Source organism: Oryctolagus cuniculus, chromosome 7 (genome assembly GCF_051225735.1).
Source record: "Oryctolagus cuniculus isolate XC-2025 breed Fujian yellow rabbit chromosome 7, ASM5122573v1, whole genome shotgun sequence".
NCBI classification, from domain to species: Eukaryota; Metazoa; Chordata; class Mammalia; order Lagomorpha; family Leporidae; genus Oryctolagus; species Oryctolagus cuniculus.
Window position 1 is genome coordinate 47,337,082 of NC_142873.1, and position 22,475 is coordinate 47,359,556.

Here is a 22,475-nt window from a genome sequence, read left to right on the forward strand (position 1 = left end):
GACACAGGCTCTGAGGAAGAGGAGGGCTCTCAATCAACAATGCAAAGGGACAGAGGCACAAAGTCAACACCAGAGGCCCATTCTCAGGCCCTGTTTTTATTTATTTATTTAGTCTTACATGGTTGCGTTTTACTTGGAAGAGGAATTAAGACCCCTTAATCTCTTGTCATTTCACTCACCTCTCCCAACCTGGCCCTGTCCAGCCCCTCCCTGGAGGGCTCAGCCTCTGAATGCTGGGGGTCAAAGGCCGCCCAGGCAGAGGCTGACCTGGAAGGCAGCTAGCGGCGACAGACTGACGCGGCGGACAGCACCATTCCCAAAGCCATAAGGGGTGTCATCTTGGCCTCCTTCTTAAAAGATGAGTAGGAAAAGGGTGGTGAGGGTCACGGTCTTTCCCCACGGCCCTCTCGTTTCCCTCCTGGGTCCCCAGGGTCCGGCCCACGGCCTGATCTACTAAGAGGTAGGGGAGGGGAAAAGCTGCTAATTGCAATTACGGTAGCTCGGCGGCGAACTCCGAAGGCTCATTTACGTGTGATTTGCATGATACTGTACTTATCGAAGTACGCAATGTGTCAGCAGTTCTCCTGACAGGCCACCCACGCCCAATGCCCACTCTGCCACTGATCCTGCAGATTTTATTTCCTTCCCTCTCGGCTTCCTTAGTCTCGCAGGACCTTCTCGCTTAGACCCGCCTCCCAGAGGCTGGCTCCGCCTCCCACCCGTAAGCCCCTCCCTCCGCCCGCTCCTCCCTCCCTAGCTTCCAAATAGCTCTTCCACGCCCCCTTTTCTATTTCTGAACAGGCATGTCTCGGGCAGCTCACTGGAGTCCTTAGATTACTATGAAGCCGTAGGGTCCTGAGCAGGACCGCAAATCCCAGGAAGAAGGGCTTGGACTCGGGAGAAGACTCTTACGTCAAGACCTGCTTGGGAATTTCTTTTTTTTTTTGGGGGGGTGGGTCTTGGTTGTGCGGAGGGAGGACGAGGAGGTGTGTGGCACGGTCTAACTTGAGGCCGCGTGAAGGCCCCCTCAGGCGGCGCCGCGGGCAGCCCCGCAGCCGGGGCCTGGTGCAGCCGCCGCGGCCGCTGTCAGGGAAGCGCAGGCGGCCAATGGAACCCGGGAGCGGCCGCTGCTGCTGAGGCGGCGGTGTCGGCAGTCCGACCCCGACCGCCCGCACCCCCTCCGCGGGGGTCCCCCGGAGGTGAGTGACCCCTCCCCCATGAGTCACCTTTGCCCTGTTGGGAGGGTCCCTCTCCAACCACGTCCCGCACAGCCTCCCTCAGCCTGGGTTCGATCACAAAACTGCCCTCCTGGTGGCAACTGCACCCCGAGTTCCTTCTCCACCCTTGCCCTCGGGCCTGGGGTCCTCCTCTGTTTTTTGGCTTCCTCTTGAGTTTAGCTCCTCCCTCTGCCTCGGGGATTCCCCCCTCCCTCGCTCTTACCCCTGTTGCCTTCATCCCAAATTATTTCATTTTAACTCAGGAATCTTTTCCACATTAGACGTCTCCCATAACGTCCATCCTTGACTGTCGCTCCTTGGCTGTGCTGTGCCCCAAACCTTCCCGTAGACTCCGCCTTTACCCCTTTTCGTGTTTGGCCTCTCATCTCTGAGGCCCGTGCAAGCTCACGGCTGGATTCCCGTTTCCCTGAGATAAGGATTGGATCCCTGTCTTCCTCTGCTTCTGATTCCATTACCTCACCGCCACCCCCACCCCCCAGCTCCTGGCTTCCTCTGTCTGGAGGGATCGCAGGCCTTCATCCCTTGGGGGCTCCGCTTCCCCCTCCTCGCCCCCAACCCCCTGGAAGTTGGTCCTTTTAGGAGAGAGGAGATCTGACAGTGCTCGCTCCCATTCAGGATTTCCAACTTTGACACTTCCCTCGAGTTGCAAGGATTTTACCGATCCTGTGACACTTGGTTGTTTTCCCTGTGGTTCTTTTTTGGGGTTTCGGTCACATCGTCTCCACACAGCACTTATTTCAGGATCAGCTAAACCTTGAGCTAAGAAAATGCGTTGGTAGGAAGGGGAGTGTCAGCTGTCTCGGGCTTTTCTGGACAGGAGGGTGTTTCTAGAAGTCGGAGGAAGTTGTGAAGAAGGCCCTATCAGATTACTCAGGGGCAGCGACTGGGAGGGATGAACAGGCCCGCATGGAAACTGAATGAGGTCGGGGGAAATTTTGTTGGGCTTATTGACTTTGGGGCTCACAGAGAAGAGTGTCTTTTTGATCCAAGAGGAATCAATTTACTGTCTGTGGTTTGCTGGCATAGTTTTGGTTGATTTCATAAGAGCTCAGGCCCATGGTGGGTTTGGGAGGTAACTGGGGAAAGGAGCATGAGACAATGGAAAGAGCTCGTTCGTTCAGCATCGGACTTGGCTCCGGCATGTGACTGCCTCAGCAGACCTCTGGAGGGGTCTTGTTAGGAAAATGGCCCACTCGGAAGGCATCAGTGCAGTTTATAGGCTAATAGCAGGACGTGGGTTGGGGGTAAAATTAGACTTGATTTAATTGTTTACAAAACATTCCGGTTCCTGGACCAATAGGTCTTTATTCTTAGTGATGGAGTTGTCCTAGGAGTTTTTCTTCACCTTGACCTTTCTGTTGGATCTGTGTGGTTTGAGCTGTGGGTCTGTCACTTTGCGAGGCAAGGTGGAGCCCTGCCTCCTCCATCTGCCTTGCTCATTTTCCTGGGTGGTCAAGTTGCTGACCACCCCTGCTGTTCCTCCCATGCCTGATCCATGACCAGATTGAGTGGAAAGTGGGTTTGTGGGAAAGTCCTATAAGGAAGATGGCTGCAGAGGGAATCTGGAGTGAGCTGCAACTTGGGAAACCAGTTGCTGCCTTGTATACCACGTCTCTTTCTTCGGAAGTTCCATTCGTTCTCTACCTGCAGGCCTGTTTGGAAGTAGTTATGCCATCCTGTCCTGCTAGTCCTCTGTCTCCCTCATCATTAGTCAGAATGCAGTTTCATAATCTCCCTTTTTAGGAGAAGCTCGCTCCTTGTAAGCACCCCCAACCAGAAATCATATTTCTCCTAGTTTCCCTGGGTCCACACTGCATGAGAACATGTTTGCTGAACACCAAGCAAAGCAGCAGACTGATTTGGGGTAGAAGTTTGGGAGGAACCTTTCAGTAATTGGCATGGGACAAGAGAGGGCCTAGTCCAGGTATATTTGGGATTTGCAGCAGGGAGGAACAGCGCAGAGAGAGGTGAACATACAGGTTCCTTTCTTTGCTATCTGTCTGTCTCTTCAGGGGCTCCCAGAGCTGGCTTGGGCTGTCAGGCTGGAATCTGCTTATACCAGCTTTATGGCCCTATGCATAGAGTCCTCAGCTTGATTCAATATTGACTTAACTACCATGAGACCACTGTTCTTCCTGCCCGCCCCCTGGTAGCTTGGGAATGCCCTCTCCCCTGATGCCAACTCTCTCTTGGGCCTTGTGATATGTGAGCCAGCCTGACTGCTCGGCCCTGAGCTTCTGCAAGTACTCAGGAATGACCTTTACTATTGAGGTCAAAGGGAAGGGATAGATTGAGACCTCCTTAAAGAAAAGTTTGGGAGGCTGGCATTGTTACTTAAGGCCTTAACACCAGCATCCCATATCAGAGTGCCAGTTCAAGTCCCAGCTACTACTTGCAATCCAGCTCCTTGCTACTGCAGCTGGGAGGCAGCAGCAGATGATGGTCCAAGTATCTGAGCCCCTGCCACTCATGTGAGAGACCAGGATGGAGTTCCTGGTCTGGCTCCAGCCTGGCCCAGAACTGGCTGTTGCAGCCATCTGGGAAATGAACGAGCAGGTGGAAGATCTTTCTCTCCCTCTTTTTCTTTCACTCTCTCCCTCTCTGTCTCTCTCTCAAGAAAAAGAAAATTGAGTTAGACCTTAAAAAATGAGGACCTCAGCAGCAGAAGCAGTACCTGGGGGTGATATGCAGTCCGTTATGAGAAGCGTCCCCTGTTTAAAAATTGCTATTCAGGGAGCGCTCTTAGCTTACTGGTTGAAATGCCCACATCCCACATAGAAGTACTTGAGTCCCACACCTGGCCCAACTCCAGATTCCTGCTAATTTGGACCCTTGGAAGAAGTGAAAAGATAGCTCAAGTGATTGGATTCTTACACCCACATGGGAGACCTGGATTGAGTTCCCGATTCCTGGCTTTGGCCCCAGCCCAACCCCTCCCATTGTGGGATTTGGGGAGGGAAGGAGGGAGCTTGCACACATTCTCTCTGACTCTCTACCTCTCAAATAAAAAATTAATATTATTAAATAAGTACACAATACTTAAAAATAATTTCAATGCTACTGAAAAAGTTTATGATGAAAACCAATAGTCCCTTCCTATTCCTTCCTATTCATACTCCCTCAGAGTTAACCTCTTGTGTTCTGAGATCATTGAAGAAGTTAACTCTGAGGAAATAGCTTTAGATAAAATGTCTGTGCCTCTATTAATTTTTTAAAGATTATATTGTTATTTGAAAAGCAGAGAGGGAGAAAGAGAAAGATGTATCTTTTTTTAAAGGTTTATTTTATTTATTTGAAAGAGTTACAGAGAGAGGTAGAGACATAGAGAGAGGTCTTCCATCTGCTGGTTCACTCCCCAATTGGCCACAACAGCTGGAGCTGTACCGATCTGAAGCCAGGAGCCAGGAGCTTCTTCTGAGTCTCCCACATGGTTGCAGGGGCCCAAGGACTTGGGCCATCTTCCACTGCTTTCCCAGGCCATAGCAGAGAGCTGGATTGGAAGAGGAGCATCCAGGACTCAAACCGGCGCCCATAAGGGATGCCTGCACTTCAGGCTAGGGCCCTAATCCCTGTTTCGCTCCGCAAATGCCCACAAGTCCGTACTGGGTCAGGCTGAAGCTAAGAGCTAGGGGCTCTATCCTGGTCTCCCACGTGGTGTCAGGGGCCAAGTGTTTGGACCATCATCTTTTGCCTTCCTTGGTGCACTCGCAGGAAGCTGGGTTGGAATCAGAGTAGCTAGCACCCAAACCAGCACTCAGGTACAGGATGCCCACATCACAAGTGGCAGCGTAACCCCCTGTGCCACACCACCCTTCTCTTTCTTGAATTATTATTTGTTACAAAAGAGGATGTATAGCTTTAAGGGATTTATACCTCTTATTTATGTAGTTATACCATTTTTAATTTTTCTGCTTGTTATCTGTGTAACTTTAAATAATATATTTGAACCTCTCTTTTCCATTAACTTTAGACAGTCTCCTCTAAATACTCCCTTATAGAATGACGATTTTGGCCCCCTCCCCTTTTTTTCCTCACCTCTCATGATCTGTCTCAAAGGGTTCGTTAAAAGGAGGAGAAAATTGAACTTGTCTGCCTGCTTGGAGGCAGAACGCTTTATCAGATGATATCTTAAAGGCCATTCTGTGAGAATACAGGAACATGTAAAAACATCAAGATTGCGGGCCGGCGCCGTGGCTCAATAGGCTAATCCTCCACCTTGCGGCGCCGGCACACCGGGTTCTAGTCCTGGTCAGGGCGCCGGATTCTGTCCCGGTTGCCCCTCTTCCAGGCCAGCTCTCTGCTATGGCCAGGGAGTGCAGTGGAGGATGGCCCAGGTGCTTGGGCCCTGCACCCCATGGGAGACCAGGAAAAGCACCTGGATCCTGGCTCCTGCCATCGGATCAGCGCGGTGCGCCGGCTGCAGCGGCGGCCATTGGAGGGTGAACCAACGGCAAAGGAAGACCTTTCTCTCTGTCTCTCTCTCTCACTGTCCACTCTGCCTGTCAAAAAAAAAAAAAAAAAAATCAAGATTGCCCTGAACCAATCATATTCATTTGGCCATGGAAAATGATTTGAAGAAGGGAATGGTGACTAACTGGGTGAGGGGATTGATTTGGGATCCTTTACCATCTTGTCCTAGGAGAGATCAGCCTAGGAAGTCTTTAAATGGACATCGATGGAAAGTTGTTCACCGAGAACCTTTGGGTGCTGAGACGTGGGAAGCCAGGCTAAGTGGTAGCATCCCCTCCCTGCAGATTGCTCTTCAGACAAGCACCTAACTGCTCAGTCACACAGAATACTGTGTGTGTGTGTGTGTGTGTGTGTGTGTGCCCGCCCTCTCTGAACTTCCCAGCCATTGCTCTGCCCCACCCCAACCTGTTACAACCTCAGACACTCAGGCTCATTCCCCACTTCACCCAGATCCTGGTCATCACTCCCTCTATTCTCAGTCCTCTTTTCCTAGGAGCCAGCTGCTAGGCTGGGGCAGGGGAGGCCTCTTCCATTTCCCTCCCAGTCTATCTAGAAGCAGAGTTTGGGATCCCAGTGTGGAGCCGGAGTTGTCTGAATGTCCTGGAGGGCCATAGGAATCATTTGATAGTAAAGGCTTGGAATTTCTTCTCTCACCTTTTTCTTAGTCTCTGACTTACCTGGGAAAGGGTGGTCAGTACAGAACGTTTGCCTTCTCTTTGGCTCTCTAGTTCTTTGACTTTCTTTAGAACCCTGGCTATCAAAGGTCTATTTTCTTTGCATTTGAAAATGAATTGATGTGGAGGACCATTCTGGGATTAAGTTTTGGAGAATCCCTTTCCTGTATCTTACTGTCTAAATTGCTAAAACAGTCTAGCCTATGCTTCCCACATCTCCTTCTTCTCCCCATTGCTTGCTTTGGATGGAGGAAGTCCCTGAGCGACAGGAGCGGGGCCCAGGTTCAGTTTGTTGGTTTCTAGTGGCAGATCTACTTATTTTTATTCTTATTTTATTTGGAAAGGGTGCCTGGTTTTCCTGCAACTCTAGACATCTGGTTTCCTGGGGAGTAAAGACTGCCAGATGAGGGAGTCTGTTTGTTGGGGAAGCCCTCTGAATACTGTGATATGGGATTCTTAGCTGAGCCTTGATAGTTTTCCTTCTTTTGCCTGTGGGATAAATGAGACGATGGTTTCCTCGCCTCCACTCCTGGTGTACCAGTAACAACCCCAGTTGTAATTCACTGGGGCAGGACTCTACTGAATTTCCTAGTCAGGTTCAAGATGTACGTGGGAGAATGTCCGCACTTCATTCTGTTTAAAAGCTTTGAGAAGTGGGCTTTTAGGAGCTTTTGGTGACTTGGAAATCTCTGGAGTACAGACAAAGGGAAGGATGTACCAAGTGTAGAGAGACTGAGAAAAAGAATTGCTCGTATTGGATTCTTGAGGCTGATGTGCAACCTAATCTAAAAGGTAGCGGTCCCAACTGAATTACAGTGACCCTCTGTTGAGAGCTCGCTATAAGGTATGGCAGGGAATGACTACAGTTTCTTCCTTATTCCTGGGCAAGCCATAGTTGTGAATCAAGACATATAGGCAACCATGCTGGCTTTACTGCTCAGGAGGCGCTGCCTAATTTTGGAAGAGCGCAATGGTGAAAGCGTTGCCACCTTCTTGCTGGTACCCAGCTCAGACTGGATCAGGGACATTAAATTCAGACATGAATTTCTTGCTTGACAGAGATGGAAGAAAGATAAACAAAAGTAGTCTTTTTCTTTTCTAAAAATGATCTCTGAGAACTGAAAGGTTTCCTTTCCGTCTTCCTGCAAAACTTTAGTTGTGACTGTAGGGAGGCAGGGAACTGGACCATATGATATGAGGCAAATGAAAGCAACCTTGACACTTACCATTTTATTTCAGAGATGCAGAAAGAGGCCCAGGAGGGTAGCAGTAGAAAACGGGCTTCCCAGAGTGACAAGAGAGACTGTGTATGTTGAGCCTCTTTCTTCCACTTACCCAAAATATATGTATCCAGGGTCACCAGGGCCAAAGGATGTCACTCATGTTTGGAAATTACCTGCATTCCAGCTCTTGAGTGTGTCCTAGACTCAACCTGTTTGCTTTTTTGGTGGAGACGCCTCTGAGTCTGTTGTTGGCTATAGCCGGATTCTAGAGTCAGGTTGGTCTCGTGGAATTTCTTCCTGTTTTTTGCTGATTCTCCCAGTCTGGATTTGGTAAGGCTCTGAAGTATCACTCTTAGAGGGCAGCGGCTTTTGTCAGCAGTGTTCTCATTGAGTCTCCTTCCAAGAGTGTCCCCAGAGAGGGGTTCTTAGTTGTGTAATTCCCACTCCTCCCTGTTCTTTAGAAGTTCTAGACCATGAATCTCAATCTGATTCCTTTTGCCTTCTCAGAGCCCCTCTAGTTGTGTGTGTGTGTGTGTGTGTGTGTGAGTGAGAGAGAGAGAGAGATAGTGGGGAAAGTAGTGTTAGGGTGAGAGCACTGTCATAAGTGTCCAGGAGATTCTCAAATGAAGGTAACACAAATTCACTTCCTGTATAAATATGTGTGTGCATGTTCACACAAGTGTACACAAACACTGTTTACTAGCCTTTCAGGTGATTACAAATTAACTAGCATTTATTGAGTACTGCTGTGTGCCGGGGATTCCACTAAATCCTTTCTCACAAGTGAAGTTATATATTCCACACAGCAGCAATGAGATGTAAGGTCCCTCTACCCCAAGTTTATAGTTGAGGAGACTGAAACCCAGAAGATAACGTGGCTTGCATAGGTTTGTACATCTCATAAAAGCAGAGTGAGGATTTTGAACCCAAGGCTATTTGCCTCGAAGTGCAGGGCTCTTTCCTCTGTACTTCATATGCTATCATGAAGTCAGAGAAGCAGAGAAGTGACACAGCTTCAGCAGGGTTGATGACAATTGTCTCAAAGCTGACTTCCTCTGAATGAAGCCCTTATGTCCTGGGAGCTTTGAGTCTAAAAGAGAAGGTAAAAAAGTATCTGTAACTAGAAAAATGCATCAAAACTTAATACTCTATAAAGGTGAGGTGTGTAGGACCTACGTGTGGAGTGTTATATGGATAAGGAAATAACAGTTTAAAGGGGAAAGAAAAGTTTATGGCAGGCATTTAAATGGAGGCACAGGAAGAACAAGGGGATAGAAAAATATTTGAATAGTTAGGGACAAAGGAATGAGACCCAGATTGCTCCCCCGTCTAGCTGAAGAATTTATAAATCTATATAAATATAACACACATAAAGTAACATTTGGCAAATACAGGCTAGGAACAGAGGCGACGCTGAGTAAGTGCAGAAGGAATGAAGAGTAATGCAGTGATCACAAGTGGAAGTAGTGAGGGAAAGCATCCTGGGAGGAGATTTTTCACCTGATTTTGAAAGGAGTCCAGGAAGACAAAAAGAGGAAGTGCCTGGGAAGGTTTCATGGCGAAGGGAAGACTTGAGGATGGCACCACTAACCAGTGTGTGTATGTATCTCCTTCTCCTTCCTTCCTCCTGTAGCTTGGAAGCTTGAAGTCTGGCTGTGGCCATGGGAGACACGGTAGTGGAGCCTGCCCCCCTGAAGCCGACTTCTGAGCCTACTCCTGGCCCGCCAGGAAGTAACGGGGGCTCCTTGCTAAGCGTCATCACGGAGGGGGTCGGGGAACTATCAGTGATTGACCCTGAGGTGGCCCAGAAGGCCTGCCAGGAGGTGCTGGAGAAAGTCAAGCTTTTGCATGGAGGCGTGGCCATCTCTGGCAGAGGCACCCCACTGGAGTTGGTCAATGGGGATGGTGTGGACAGTGAGATCCGTTGCCTAGATGATCCACCTGCTCAGATCAGGGAGGAGGAAGATGAGATGGGGGCCACTGTGGCCTCGGGCACAGCCAAAGGAGCAAGAAGGCGGCGGCAGAACAACTCAGCCAAACAGTCTTGGCTGCTGAGGCTGTTTGAGTCAAAACTGTTTGACATCTCCATGGCCATTTCATACCTGTATAACTCCAAGGAGCCTGGAGTGCAAGCCTACATCGGCAACCGGCTCTTCTGCTTTCGCAATGAGGATGTGGACTTCTATCTGCCCCAGTTGCTTAACATGTACATCCACATGGATGAGGACGTGGGTGATGCCATTAAGCCCTACATAGTCCACCGATGCCGGCAGAGCATTAACTTTTCCCTGCAGTGTGCCCTGTTGCTTGGGGCCTACTCTTCAGACATGCACATTTCCACTCAACGACACTCCCGTGGGACCAAGCTACGGAAGCTGATCCTCTCAGATGAGCTGAAGCCAGCTCACCGAAAGAGGGAGCTGCCCTCCTTGAGCCCAGCCCCTGACACAGGACTGTCTCCCTCCAAAAGGACTCACCAGCGCTCTAAGTCAGATGCCACCGCCAGCATAAGTCTCAGCAACAACCTGAAGCGAACAGCCAGCAATCCTAAAGTGGAGAATGAGGATGAGGTAAAAACCTGGGGAGGGCCAGAGAGGAAGGCGGCAAGGGCTGCATGGAGCCAGGATGTCATACATAGGGTTACTGTGTCCTTTCTGTACCTCCCTCTGTCTCATTTCACTGATAAAGGCACGGAATGTAAGAATGGAAAAACACCTGTAGAATCCACGTATTCCAACTGCGTCATTTTACGGAGGAAGGACTCAGAGACCCAAAGAGATAAAGTGACTTGCCGTGGGTCATATAGCCAATGGCAAGGCTGATACCCCTGTGTCCAAAGTTGTTTTTGTTAAACTGCACTGCCGTTCCATTAACCACTTACTGAGAACCTTGGCTTGAGACCTGGGATAGCTGCCAGATTCTCTCAGAGCAGCAGCCGTGGGGGAAGGAAAAGGGGCTATGGTCTCGTGTGTGCTGGGGGAACAAGACGTTAAATAGAATATCAGCTTCGTCCTCCTGGCCACTCCTCTTCATAATCCCTCTCCCCCACTCCCTGAAGATCCTGCCTTTTGCTTAAACAGGGTAAGAGGTATCTTCAGAACGCCCTCCTGCCTGCTTTGCCTTTGCGGGGAGATGTGCCTTGCTGGTAATCTTTCCAGTTCATGTGGGAGACACACAAAGGACAGAGAGAAGCCATCTTGGTGTATAGTGAAATCTAGTGCCTAGAGTAGATCAAGGACCTGAAAACTGGGAAGAAGAGAAAGCTACAACAGTGGTTGAGAATAGCCCATGTGGAACACAAAGCGTGGGGGAGATGACCATATCACTAGGTTATACCCACCTTCCATTCCACATCTGGACAGACAGCAGGGAAAGCTGCCTAGTGGACAACCAAGTTCGGTGACCTGGTGTCCCATCCAGACAATAGTGCCCCAGTCCTTCCCTCTGACTCACCATTGGCCAGCCTCCCATCCTGGCTGCCAGCCCAGCCTACGAAAAAAAAAAGGGAGGAAAAAAAGGAATTTGCACTGCTAGAGAATGTGTATAGCCATGGTGCTGGCATCTGCCTTTGTAGGGCACATAGCCCACCCACTGTTTTGATACAATGGTACATCTTTTAAGGAGAGAGAGATCAGAGTGACAAGGGGAGACTACAGAGCCTGCCCTCTCTGGAATCTTTGTACTTCATTCTGATAACTTAATAATGAGAAAGCTAAAGGCACCAACATGTTATTGAGCACTTATTATGTGCCAGGCATTGTACCAAGTACTTTACATTTAATCCTCACAACAAACATAAGAGACAGGTATTATTTTATCAGTGAGGAAAAGGAGGCTTAGAGAGGCCAGGTGATTTGCCCGTGGCTCTCAGCTAGTGGTGAGTTTGAGCCCAGGGCCCAGACCCACAGCCGGTGCTGGAAATCATTCCTGCCTGGGTGGTGCTGAGGCATCTGCTTCCCTGGGTCCCCAGCCGGCAGAAGTCACTGGGGAAGAACAGCCCAGCCGTGGCCATCTAAGCTTCCACATCCGTCCTCTGGAAAAGCCCAAGCTTTTCTCAGAACTGGGACAGACCATTTTCATTTTCTTTTTGTTTTTTGTTTGTTTGTTTGTTTGTTTAATGTTTATTTATTTATTTGAAAGGCAGAGCCACAGAGAGGCAGAGAGAGAGAGAGAGGTCTTCCATCCGTTGGTTCACTCCCCAGATGGCCACAATGGCTGGAGCTGTGCCAATTCGAAGCCAGGGGCCCAAGGGCTTGGGTCATCTTCTGCTTCTTTCCCAGGCCATAGCAGAGAGCTGGATCAGAAGTGGAGCAGCTGGGTCTCAAACTGGCACCCATATAGGTTGCCAGCACTGTAGGCTACAGCTTTACCCACTAAGCCACAGTGCCAGCCCCCATTTTCTTTTTGAACTTGGCAGCAGAGCCCAGGGTCATGAAGGGAGGTTGTTGCAGAGGAAGAATGATCCAGATTCTGCTGGATCTGAGATAAGAAAGGTTTGAGAGCTACCTCATCTTGGGGCAAGCCTATAGCAGTATGAGTGTGCACAGCTAGAAGTGAATTCCTTGGTGCCTCTTATCAGGCTTGGCTTTTCCCTGTGCATTTTGTGGTCCTCATCCTAGGACCAGAAAAGCTGAGGCCTCGGGGCTTTTCTTACTCTGTATTGGTCCCTGGCCCCTCTTCCGTGCATCTGACTTCTGCTCCCACATGAGATTTTGGAGGACACTGTATTCTGTAAGTGCTCAAAGCCCTCTAGGGGAGGTTCTATCCAGCTGAACTCCTTATCTTGAGTCACTAGATCCTGGAAAGGAAGAAGATACCATGGCCTCAGGCATTCCTAGGTTATCTGATGCTCCCAAAATGAGATACCTGAACCCACTCTGGCTTCTCAGGAAACAGAGAGAAAGAGAGAAACATAAATACATATATGCACAGCACTAGATTTCTAAGCATTGGAGTCTGCAGCCCAAGGGTCTCTCACATCCCCTTTGGCGTTTTGAGGGTACATCTAGGAAAGCCTGTGTCCCAAATACCAAGACACTTGGTTTTCCTTCTTGTCCTCACTCACTTTCCCTTATCCTGCAGCCTTCATTCACTCGACAAATACTGATCTTGCACAATGTGCAAAGCCCTATTGGAGAGGCAGTGGAGGAATGAAGACAAAATGCCGTCTTTCCCTCTAGGAACTGAAAGACACGGAAACCCCAGTGTCTAGGGAGCCGTTCAGCTTGTGACTCTCCTGAAAAGTTGTTTCGCGCCCGTGAGCAGAAGTACGAGCATTATTAAAGCAATGCACACAGGTTCCTGGGGCCCAGCAGAGGCACTATATGAGAATGTCTGGGTGGGCCTGGACGCTCTGCTCCCAATCTCTTCCTTTCCTTTTAGGTTCTGAGCTTAATTCTCTGCTCCTGCCACCCATAGAGGAGCTCCAGAAGAGGCCCAGGGGCTATTTGTGTTGCTCTCCTCTTGCCTGGGGTCTCCCTACAAAGTTTGTCTGCCCAAACCTCACGAAGGTTCCGGTTCCGTTTCCTTTTCAGGAGGAATCCTTTGCACTCTTCCCCCACAATAGAGGGGTCTGATACTGATTTCTCCCATCTGCCACCATTCCTCCCCACTCCACAGCCAACCCCCTTTAAAGCAGTTTTTGTCAGTATGGTTTCTCTTCCACTTGTGACCAAATGGTACATATTTTGGCAGAGGGTGAGGGTGAGGGAGCAGGGAGTGATTTATATACCACTCCCGCCCCTTGTAATGACACTCCTAGAAGATCAGCTTTGTCTTTTCAGAACTACAACCTTTGTGCAGAGAAATCTGCTGTATGTCACCCTGGAATCCCCAGTGGGCTTTGCGGCCTGATACTGTGTGATGTCAGCTTTTTGGCCTCAGCTTTACTCCCTGGAGCTGACTCAGTGTGAGTGAGTCAAGCCCAGGGAGTAGGAGGAGAGGAGCAGGTCATGATACACCTCCCTTCCCCCAAGGCTGTAAATGCGTCCAACAGGACCTGTCTGTGAGAGAAGCAGCTGGAGTGTTGCTCATGGATCCAGTATCCTGCCGGCTGTCACTTCCTTAACCAGCTCATGTGTAGAAATTGAGCCACTAATTTGTGGGCTTGCTGTCTTCGCTTTCCTTCCTACTTCTCTCTGAAGTGGAAGAGTTGTTCTTGTAGGAGAATGTTTCCCAGGGTGGCTTCTTCTTCAGGGTGCCTTCTCCCTAGGTTCTTCGAGCAAAGACCTGACGCTAGGACCTGAAGCTAGGCTAGAACTTAAATTGTGGCACCGAGTGAAGCAGATGCCTGCAGTGCTGATTCCGCAGAAGCAGCTCGGTGACCACTGCCCTCCCCCGCCCAGGAGCTCTCGGGACTTTGCCTCGAGTCCAGGCCCTTCCCCTCCTGCAGATGTGTGCACGCGGGCTGCCCGCTACCCTTGGACAGAGCCCAGGAGGAGCCCTGGGCATGAGCTCTGCTGCAGAGCTGCTGAATGAGAGTTTGAGTACCACCTCTTTTCCCTCTTGCTGAGGGACACCAGTAAGGAATAGGGTGATGTTTAGATAAATCCCGTGGGCTAGGGGTAGGACAGCTGCTACCCTGCTTGTCAGCTTTGTCCGTGGAATTTAGCCAAAACCTAACTTCCCAGCTGATGTCAAAAAATTGTAATACATTGAGTGTCATATGAAATAGCCTGATAAGAAGCCTAAGGAAGTTTGCTCAGAGTGAAATCATCAGTGTACTCTTGACTCCCACCAGCACCCCAGCCCAGAGGTTTCAAGTTCATAGACTCCGTCATGCAGGTTCAAGGTCAGGATAATGAGGCTGAATATACTTGGCACTGGAAGTTTAGCTCTTCTTCCTCCCTGAGGTTCCAAGAAGCTGGAGGAACATGAGGGTGCCAGTATGGGGGCCATGCTGCTTATTAATCCAGTCCCTCTGTGGTGCTCCCCCCGGAGAAGGGTTTCACGGGGAACACGCAAGTAGGTAGATGAAGGGAAATAGCAGGGACACTTGGCAGTGTAGAGTTACCACCCTAGGGTCCTAGCTTTAGGCTTTTGTCCTAGAATGAAAATTCATTTAGGAGAGAGTAGAATGGAATAAAATGAAAAGCAAAGGCTGCCTTGTCCCTGAAATCCTTCTGAACCTCGAAGCCTGAGCTGGCCCTCCTACCTCCCCAACAAGTGTCAAGAATCTGGACAAGTTGGCATTTCTGGATTGACTTTCTTTCATTAACACCAGAAGGTAGAGCTACAAAGAGAAGCAGTTATGATCCACGTTGGAGCTAAATTCTCTGCCTTTGTCTCTCTCCCCCTTCCTCCCTGCCCCCTCCTCTCCCCCTCGTCCTCCGGCCCTTTCCCAGGCGCTCTCCTCCAGCACCGAGAGTATTGATAATTCATTCAGTTCCGTAAGTGGGGCCAGGCTGGGGCTGGGTGGCAGGCTCCCCCCATGGCCGCATTTCCTCTCCGTCCCCAGGCCTTCTGAGCCCCCAGGCCAAGGTTAGAGTTAAAAGGCCCCTTTTCTTCCAGGGAGATCAGCTTCTTCCTCCCAGGCATCACCCTGACCTTTGCTGCCCACGCCCTGTACCCAGGTTGAGACAGCCGGGCTGCAGTGCCACGCTGCCCCCAGCTTCTGGTCTCGGGAGCAAACAGCTGGGAAAGAGGTAGAATCTACTCCTGGATTATAGTCCAAAACTGCATGGCAGAAGCCCCCAGGGTCCTGTTTCTGCCACCCAGAATCCTTTCCCCATGGCTCATGCTATCAGACCATCAAACATTCACTCAGAGACTTCGAGATGCTAGGCCCTGTGCTGGGTGAGCTGAGTCCGAAAGCCTTAAGGAAAGTGTTACCTTCCCACAACTGATGTCTTTTTTAACTTCAACCGCGTTTCTTCCAGGTCTGAGTTCTCGCTTTTTCCCCAGCTCCCTGCCCAGGATGTCCCTTAATCCCCATTCTCCTTTCTTGTTCCCTCTGGACTAACCCCTGACCCTGTGGTCCCCCAGGGTCTCAGACCTTGTTACTGGGCAAAGACGTGAGAGGAAATGCTGGACCCTCTGGGAGTTTGGATGACTTTTTTACTTTTGATTTTTGATTTGTCTATTCAATCAGTTTTCTGTGTTCTGTGCTGATCCCCATTTCAATCATGATTCCTGTCTCCTCCCATGTGGCAGAGCCTCTCTCTCAAGGCCTAGGGTCACATTTCCCACATGTCCGTATAACTGAGGGGTCCAAATACTGCTTCGAGGATGGAAAGGCATTCGGCCTTTTGGCTAAGATCAATGGTGGAATTCAGCCTTTTCTAGTCTGAGATGACGATGAATTGGTTGCGCCTAGGGCCCTTGGGACAGCACTAGTTGCCACTTGAATGGATGGGTCAGGGAATCAGGATGAAAAAGCAATGAGTCTTCAAATTTCTTCTTCTTTTCTTTCTCTGCTGGGTCCCCAGGATATTTCCAGGGACCATAACAGCCCAACCATGCTGTCTTCCTTTTCTTTACCTCTTTTCCACCCTGCCCCCTAAAGCCCTGGTGACTGAAACAGATACCCTGTTTCGTTTGTTGTGTGCTGCTCTGAGCCAGCCCCCTGTGGGGTGGAGGCCGAGAGATGAGCTGTTTCTTTGAATCCTGGCTCTGCTGCGCATGCAGAGGCATAGCTGGTACTGCCTAGGTTTCAAAAAGAAGCTTTTTTTTTTTTTTTTTTTTCCCGCAATGTGAGAGATTGAAGGTAGGAATTTCCAGTCAGGAAACTAAGCATGACACATACAGAAAGGGAGAGGAAAGCCTGGTGAGTGAAACATTATTTCTATAAGAGGAGGAGGTGCTGTTCTTACGGAGCTGAGGGGAGGGTGGGTGGAGAGCTGGCAGCTATCTTGATAAAATGTCCCTTACAGTAGGACTTAGACTAGGAAAAGAGCCCTTCTTGTCTGTCTGCCCCCAGTCCAGCTTTACGCCCCAGACTAATGTGCCCTTCGTGGGGGTGACTGAGGCCCCCAGGGTGAGGAGCCAAACCCAGAGCAGGGAACTAAGATGGGGAGCCTGGTCGCTGAGCACGGGAGAAGAGGACCTGAGGGGAGCCACTGCAAGAGAGGCCTTCAGGGCCGTCAGCAAGGACTAGAAGGAGCCACTGCTTCCTCCACGCACTGACACAGCTCCCTTCTTCCACCTACTTTCTCTTTCCCTGTTGTTTGTTCCCTCATTGGTGCCTCCTCTGCTCATCCTCTGCATGTGCATGGATCCTCGGAACGAGATTGTGGGGTGGGCCAGGGGATGCCATGGAAGCAAGCGAAGTCGTTGGATGAATAGCATCCTCCTTCCTTGAAAGGGAAATACTGACTTGGAGCTCCCTTCCCTAGCTTGTGGGCCCTGGCAGAAATCCAGCCTGAGGATCCAGACGGGAAGAGGGATGGCCCTGTTCTTGAGATGGGTGAAGCACTTCAGCTGTAAGCAGCTCTTCTCTGGGGCCCTGGCTGACTTCTCCGGAAGTCGTCCCGCTGCCCATTCTGAATCCTTGGGGCAGTCCTTGAGGATCTCAAGTCCAAGAGCAGAGTGGCACATTCCAGTGATCTGGACTTAGAGCCCCTCACCTTGGAGAAATAGTCTGTAGATGAGGAATGTGCTGACTATAATAATTCAAGCCGAGAGGCTAGGGCGGAATCACCCACTAGGGCAAAAGGCAGCTCCTTCTGGAGTTCTCTGGCCCTAGGGTCCCTGGCCTACCTGGCTAGGAGTGATTGAGTAGGTGGGTCACTTTTGTCTGTGGTTTTTTCACCATCTCTTGTTTCACTCCAACCTTCTACAGCCGGTCCGACTGGCTCCTGAGAGAGAATTCATTAAATCCCTGATGGCAATTGGCAAGCGACTGGCCACACTCCCCACCAAAGAGCAGAAAACACAGCGGCTAATCTCAGAACTCTCCCTGCTCAACCATAAGCTCCCTGCTCGAGTCTGGCTGCCGACTGCTGGCTTTGACCACCACGTGGTCCGCGTGCCCCACACACAGGCTGTTGTCCTCAACTCCAAGGACAAGGTAGGTGGGCCGCAGCCCAAACCCCGCCCCTGTCCTGCCTTGTGTTCGCATGACTCTTGAGGGTTTATGTATACGCCCAGCTTGGGACACATCCACCATCCCTTCAGGGTTCCTCTGGCTCTACCTCAGTGCTATTGTATTTCTGAGAGCCGTCCTCTTCTGTCCCCTTCTTGGACTGTTTTCTCTAATCTCTTGAGCATGCCTCCTGCAGTGGCTTAAGAGAATTGCTTTCCACCCTCTCCTTAAAGTCACTGTGGTAGCTCTTCTCCAGCCCTGCTCTGCCTTTTAGGCTTCTCAGGCCTGGCAACCATGAGGGTAAATGAATACTTTGTTTCTAAGACCATCCCTGATCAGAGTGGGCAGAAAGAAGGAGAGGAGGATGTCCAACTCATGCTGGAGAAAATTAGCTGAATTTGTCTGCTAGTTGGAATGAGGATGCATGGTGCAGAGTTTTCTTCCAGAGGAAGTACCGAAGGTTAGAATCCTTGCTGGGTCAGTGCCAGGTTTTGTTCCAGTCTTTCTGTCTGCAGAAGCAGCTCCCTGAATTGTGTCTTTAGGACTAGCCCACAGAAGCTTCCAGGCCTCTCTTACAGGCTGTAATTGATAGACTGGAATAGTTTTGCTAAAGTGCATCTTCTGTACATTTTAAAGCTCAACTGAAACTTTTTTTTTTTTTTAAGATTTATTTATTTTATTTGAAAGGCAGTTACAGAGAGAGAGGGGGCCGGAGAAAGATCTTCCATATTCTGGTTTACTCCCCAAATGGCCATAATGACCAAGGCTGGGCCGGGCTGAAGCCAGGAGCTTCTTCCAGGTTTCCCATGCGGGTGCAGGGGCCCCAGCACCAGTCTGTCTTCTACTGCTTTCCCAGGCACATTTGCAGGGAGCTGGATCAGAAGTGGAGCAGGGGCTGACACTCTGGCATAGCCAGTAAAGCTGCCGCCTACAGTGCCGGCATCCTGTGTGGGCACCAGTTGGATTCCCAGCTGCTCCACTTCCCATCCAGCTCTCTGCTATGGCCTGGGAAAACAGTAGAGGATAGCCCAAGTCCTTGGGCCCCTGCACCCACATGGGAGGTCCGGAAGAAACTCCTGGCTCCTGGCTTCAGATCAGTGCAGCTCCAGCCATTGCAGCCAGTTGGGGAATGAACCTGCGGATGATGGAAGACCTCTCTCTCTCTCTCTTCCACACTCCCCCCCCCCCCCCGCCTCTGCCTCTCTGTAACTCTGCCTTTCAAATAAATAAATAAATCTTTTTTTTTAAAAAAGTGGAGCAGCCCGGAATTGAACTGGCACCCATATGGGATGCCAGCATTGTAGGTGGCAGCTTAACCCACTATACCCCAGCACCAGCCATCAGCTGAAACATTTTAAAGATTTGTGTACTCAGCTCTGGCCATTGTGGCCAATTAGGGAGTGAACCAGTGGATGGGAGACCTCTCTCTCTCTCTCTCTCTGCCTCTCCTCTGACTTTCAAATAAATAAATCTTAAAAAAAAATATTTGTGTATTCTATTACCCAAATTCTTTAAAAAATGAAAAAAAAAAGTATTTTATTTGAAAGGCAGAGTTACAGAGAGAGAGAAAGACAGAGATAGAGAGGGATCTTCCATTTGCTGGTTCACTCCCTAAATGGCTGTCATGGCCAGCACTCAGTCAAGCCAAAGCCAGGAGGCAGGAGCTTCATTCAGTTCTCCCACTTCAGTGGCAGGGGCCTAAGCACTTGGGACACCTTCTACTGCTTTCCCAGGCACGTCACCAGGGAGCTGGATTGGAAGTGGAGCAGCCAGGACTTGAACCGGCACCCACATGGGATGCTGGAGTCGCAGATAGTACCTTTACCTGCTATTCCACAATGCTTGGTTCCACCCAAATTCTTTATGTAGGTGATCACAGGACAACTTCCTCCTTCCCTAGATATGTTTATGGACGACATCAGGGAACCTGTGGATGAGGGTTGGAACTTGGAGTGGGCATCAGGAGGAACTGTGTTAAGAGTTGAGATTTTGGGGTTAATGGTGGTTCCAGCTTCGCAAGCACTGTCCTCACTTTTCCCCTCAGGCTCCTTACCTGATCTATGTGGAAGTCCTCGAATGTGAAAACTTTGACACCACCAGTGTTCCTGCCCGCATCCCAGAGAACCGAATTCGGAGCACTCGGTCTGTGGAGAACCTGCCCGAGTGTGGTATCACCCACGAGCAGCGGGCGGGCAGCTTCAGCACTGTGCCCAACTATGACAACGATGACGAGGCTTGGTCAGTGGACGACATAGGCGAGCTGCAAGTGGAGGTGAGGGAGCCCTGAAGAGGTGATAGTGGAGCACAGCACCCATTCCCCAGGAGCTTTCAGTAACTGTGAGGCAAGGTCACACACCCCAGCAGGGGGAGGCGAGGTCACACACACCCCCAGCAGGGGGCAGCGAGTGCAAAATGAGCCTGGTCGGTAAGCAGGGGAGGAGAGGGGAAAGCTCGGGGCAGCGCTGTTGCGGAATAGACTCCGGTGGAGCTTGTTCTTCTGCAGAAGGAATTTAGGTGAAGTGTAAGGAGGAACTTCTGGGTCCAGAGGAATGAGCGAAATGTAATGAAGATTTTTATTGAATACCTGCTATACACAGTTGTCTTACAGTAGCTGGGAATGATAAGTCATTCAGGAAATAATTATTGAGGACTTTCTATGCCAACTTGAGTGCTGTGTGCTTGTGAAGGCGAGGCCCCAGCCTGCTAGGAGGTTGTGCTCCGATAGGAAAGAGAGTAAGACTGGGAAGTAGGTAGCTGTGGTAGGGTGTGATCCAGGTTGTGGAGAGGAAGTCAGCGATGTGGGAGCACCAAAGGGTGGGGGTAGTGCCTATTACACACCTGGGGCAGGTGTCATGAAAAATTTCGTGGAGGATCTGATCTCTTGCTGGAACCTGAAATGTATAGAAATTATCCAAAGACTTGAAGACAAGAGGTAGGCCCATTATAAACGCTGAAAGAAACTGTGAGGCTGTGATATGTGAATGTGAAGCGAGAAGTGGTGAAGGAAGAGGCTGCAGATGCTGGCACGGGCCAGGGTGAAACTTGAACTTCATTCTGAGGTTATGGGGGCCAGAGCAAGATTTTCTTAAGATTTATTTATTTACTTATTCAAAAGGCATGCTACAGAGAGAGGGAGAGGCAGAGAGAGATCCTGCATCTACTGGTTCACTCCCCAAATGATTACAACAGCCAGGGCTGGACCAGGCAGGAGCCAGGAGCCAGGACCAGTAGCTTCTTCCAGGTCTCCCACATGGGTAACAAAGGCCCAAGTACTTGGGCATCTTCCACTGCTTTCTCAGGGGCATTAGCAGGGAGCTGGATCAGAAGTGGAGCAGCCAGGACGTGAACTAGTGCTCATGTGAGGTGGCAGCACTGTAGGTTAACCCACTACACCACAGTGCTGGCCCCCAGAACAAGACTTTATGGAAGGTCATTAACACAACCAGATTTTACTTTGTGAAAAGGCAGAATCTCAGGGCAGTGTTGTGGCACAGCAGGTTAAGCCACTGCCTATGGCACCAGCATCCCATATGAGTGCCCGTTCTAGTCCCGGTTGCTTCACTTCCAATCCAGCTCTCTGCTAATGCTCCTGGAAAGGCAGCAGAAGGTGATCCAGGTGCTTGGGCCCTACTCATTCAGAGACCCAGATAGAGTGCCTGGCTCCTAGCTTCCATCTGGCCCAGCCCCAGCCATTAAGGCCATCTGCAGAGTGAACCAGCAGATGGAGAATCTCTCTGTCTCTCTCTCTCTCTCGCTTTGCCTTTCAAATAAATAAATAAATGTCTTAAAAAAAAAAAAAAAGGCAAAATCTCTGTCTTTGAGCTTACAGTCCAATGATTAGACACAGACATTTAAAGAGAAAGAAAAAAGATACTTACCTGGCAGGGGAGACACCATGATCAGGCAGGTGATTCTCCCAGGGCGAGGCTCTCCCATTGCACTGCGGCTGCACTGACCCCTGCGATTTCCCCAAATGTGGGAAACTCGACTGCAGAGTTTGTGGTAGTGGGGACTGCGTTCATGCTCTCCCCTAAAAAAAAAAAACAAACAAAACCTACCCAAGGTAGTGTGCATGAGGTGACAAATGGTATGAAGGCAAAATGAAATGGTCTCATTCACAGCAAGACAGGAAGGAGAGAAGGAACTTAATATGGGCTTTGGGGTCTGCTAAAATATTTCATAGTTGGAAATGGGGAGAGAAGAGTGGAGAAATGACCGGAGGAGTCTAGTCTTGGAGAATGCTCTGAACGCCAGGGAAGAACGGAGCTGTCAGTATGAGCCTGAAAATTCAGGTGTCTGTGGTGGTCTGAGAACTTACTGACAATTTAGACTTCAGAGTTCATTCCCATTCCTTCTAACTCTCACTGGTGGTGGGACCTGGGAATCTTCATTTTATCAAACACCCCTAGGTAATTCTGATGCAGATAAAGCCACACCCTGAGAAATAGTGCCATGGGGTCTATGTGAATACCAGGCACTTTGGGATCCAAGTAGTTGGGAAGGTTTGTAACCAGGGGCAGCTTTTTTGTTTTTTGAGGCTTTTTTAAATTTTATTTTAAGAGTTATTTATTTATTTGCAAGGCATAGTGATAAGGGGAGAGAGGAAGAGAGAGAGAGAGAGCCAGCACTTCTATCCACTGGTTCACTCCCCAGATGGCCATCACAGCTGAGGCCAGACCAGGCGGAAGCCAGAAGGCAGGAACTCCATCTGGGTCTCCCATATGAACGGCAGGAACTCAAGTACTGCTGCTTCCCAGGCACATTACAGGAAGCCAGGTTGGAAGCTGGGTAGTAAGGACTTGACCCGGCACTCTGGTGTGGAATGGAGGCGTTGCAGTTGGCTTACCCT

General features: G+C 50.0%; 1 protein-coding gene and 1 non-coding gene across 10 annotated transcripts in view; both read left to right on the forward strand.

The window, feature by feature from the left end:
• Positions 1 to 795: 795 nt before the first annotated feature.
• Positions 796 to 22,475, forward strand: part of PI4KB (phosphatidylinositol 4-kinase beta) — a 32,308-nt gene continuing 10,628 nt past the window's right edge. The window contains exons 1-5 of one of the 9 annotated variants that reach the window (XM_008264040.5): positions 796 to 1,199; positions 9,239 to 10,175; positions 14,949 to 14,993; positions 17,384 to 17,611; positions 19,671 to 19,898. In XM_008264040.5, the coding sequence (XP_008262262.3) occupies positions 9,267 to 10,175; positions 14,949 to 14,993; positions 17,384 to 17,611; positions 19,671 to 19,898 (1,410 nt within the window). In that variant the 5' untranslated portion in view covers positions 796 to 1,199; positions 9,239 to 9,266. 9 annotated transcript variants of the gene reach the window in all.
• Positions 21,497 to 21,659, forward strand: LOC127493885 (U1 spliceosomal RNA). The gene has a single exon (XR_007924422.3). It is a non-coding gene; the product is annotated as a U1 spliceosomal RNA (small nuclear RNA).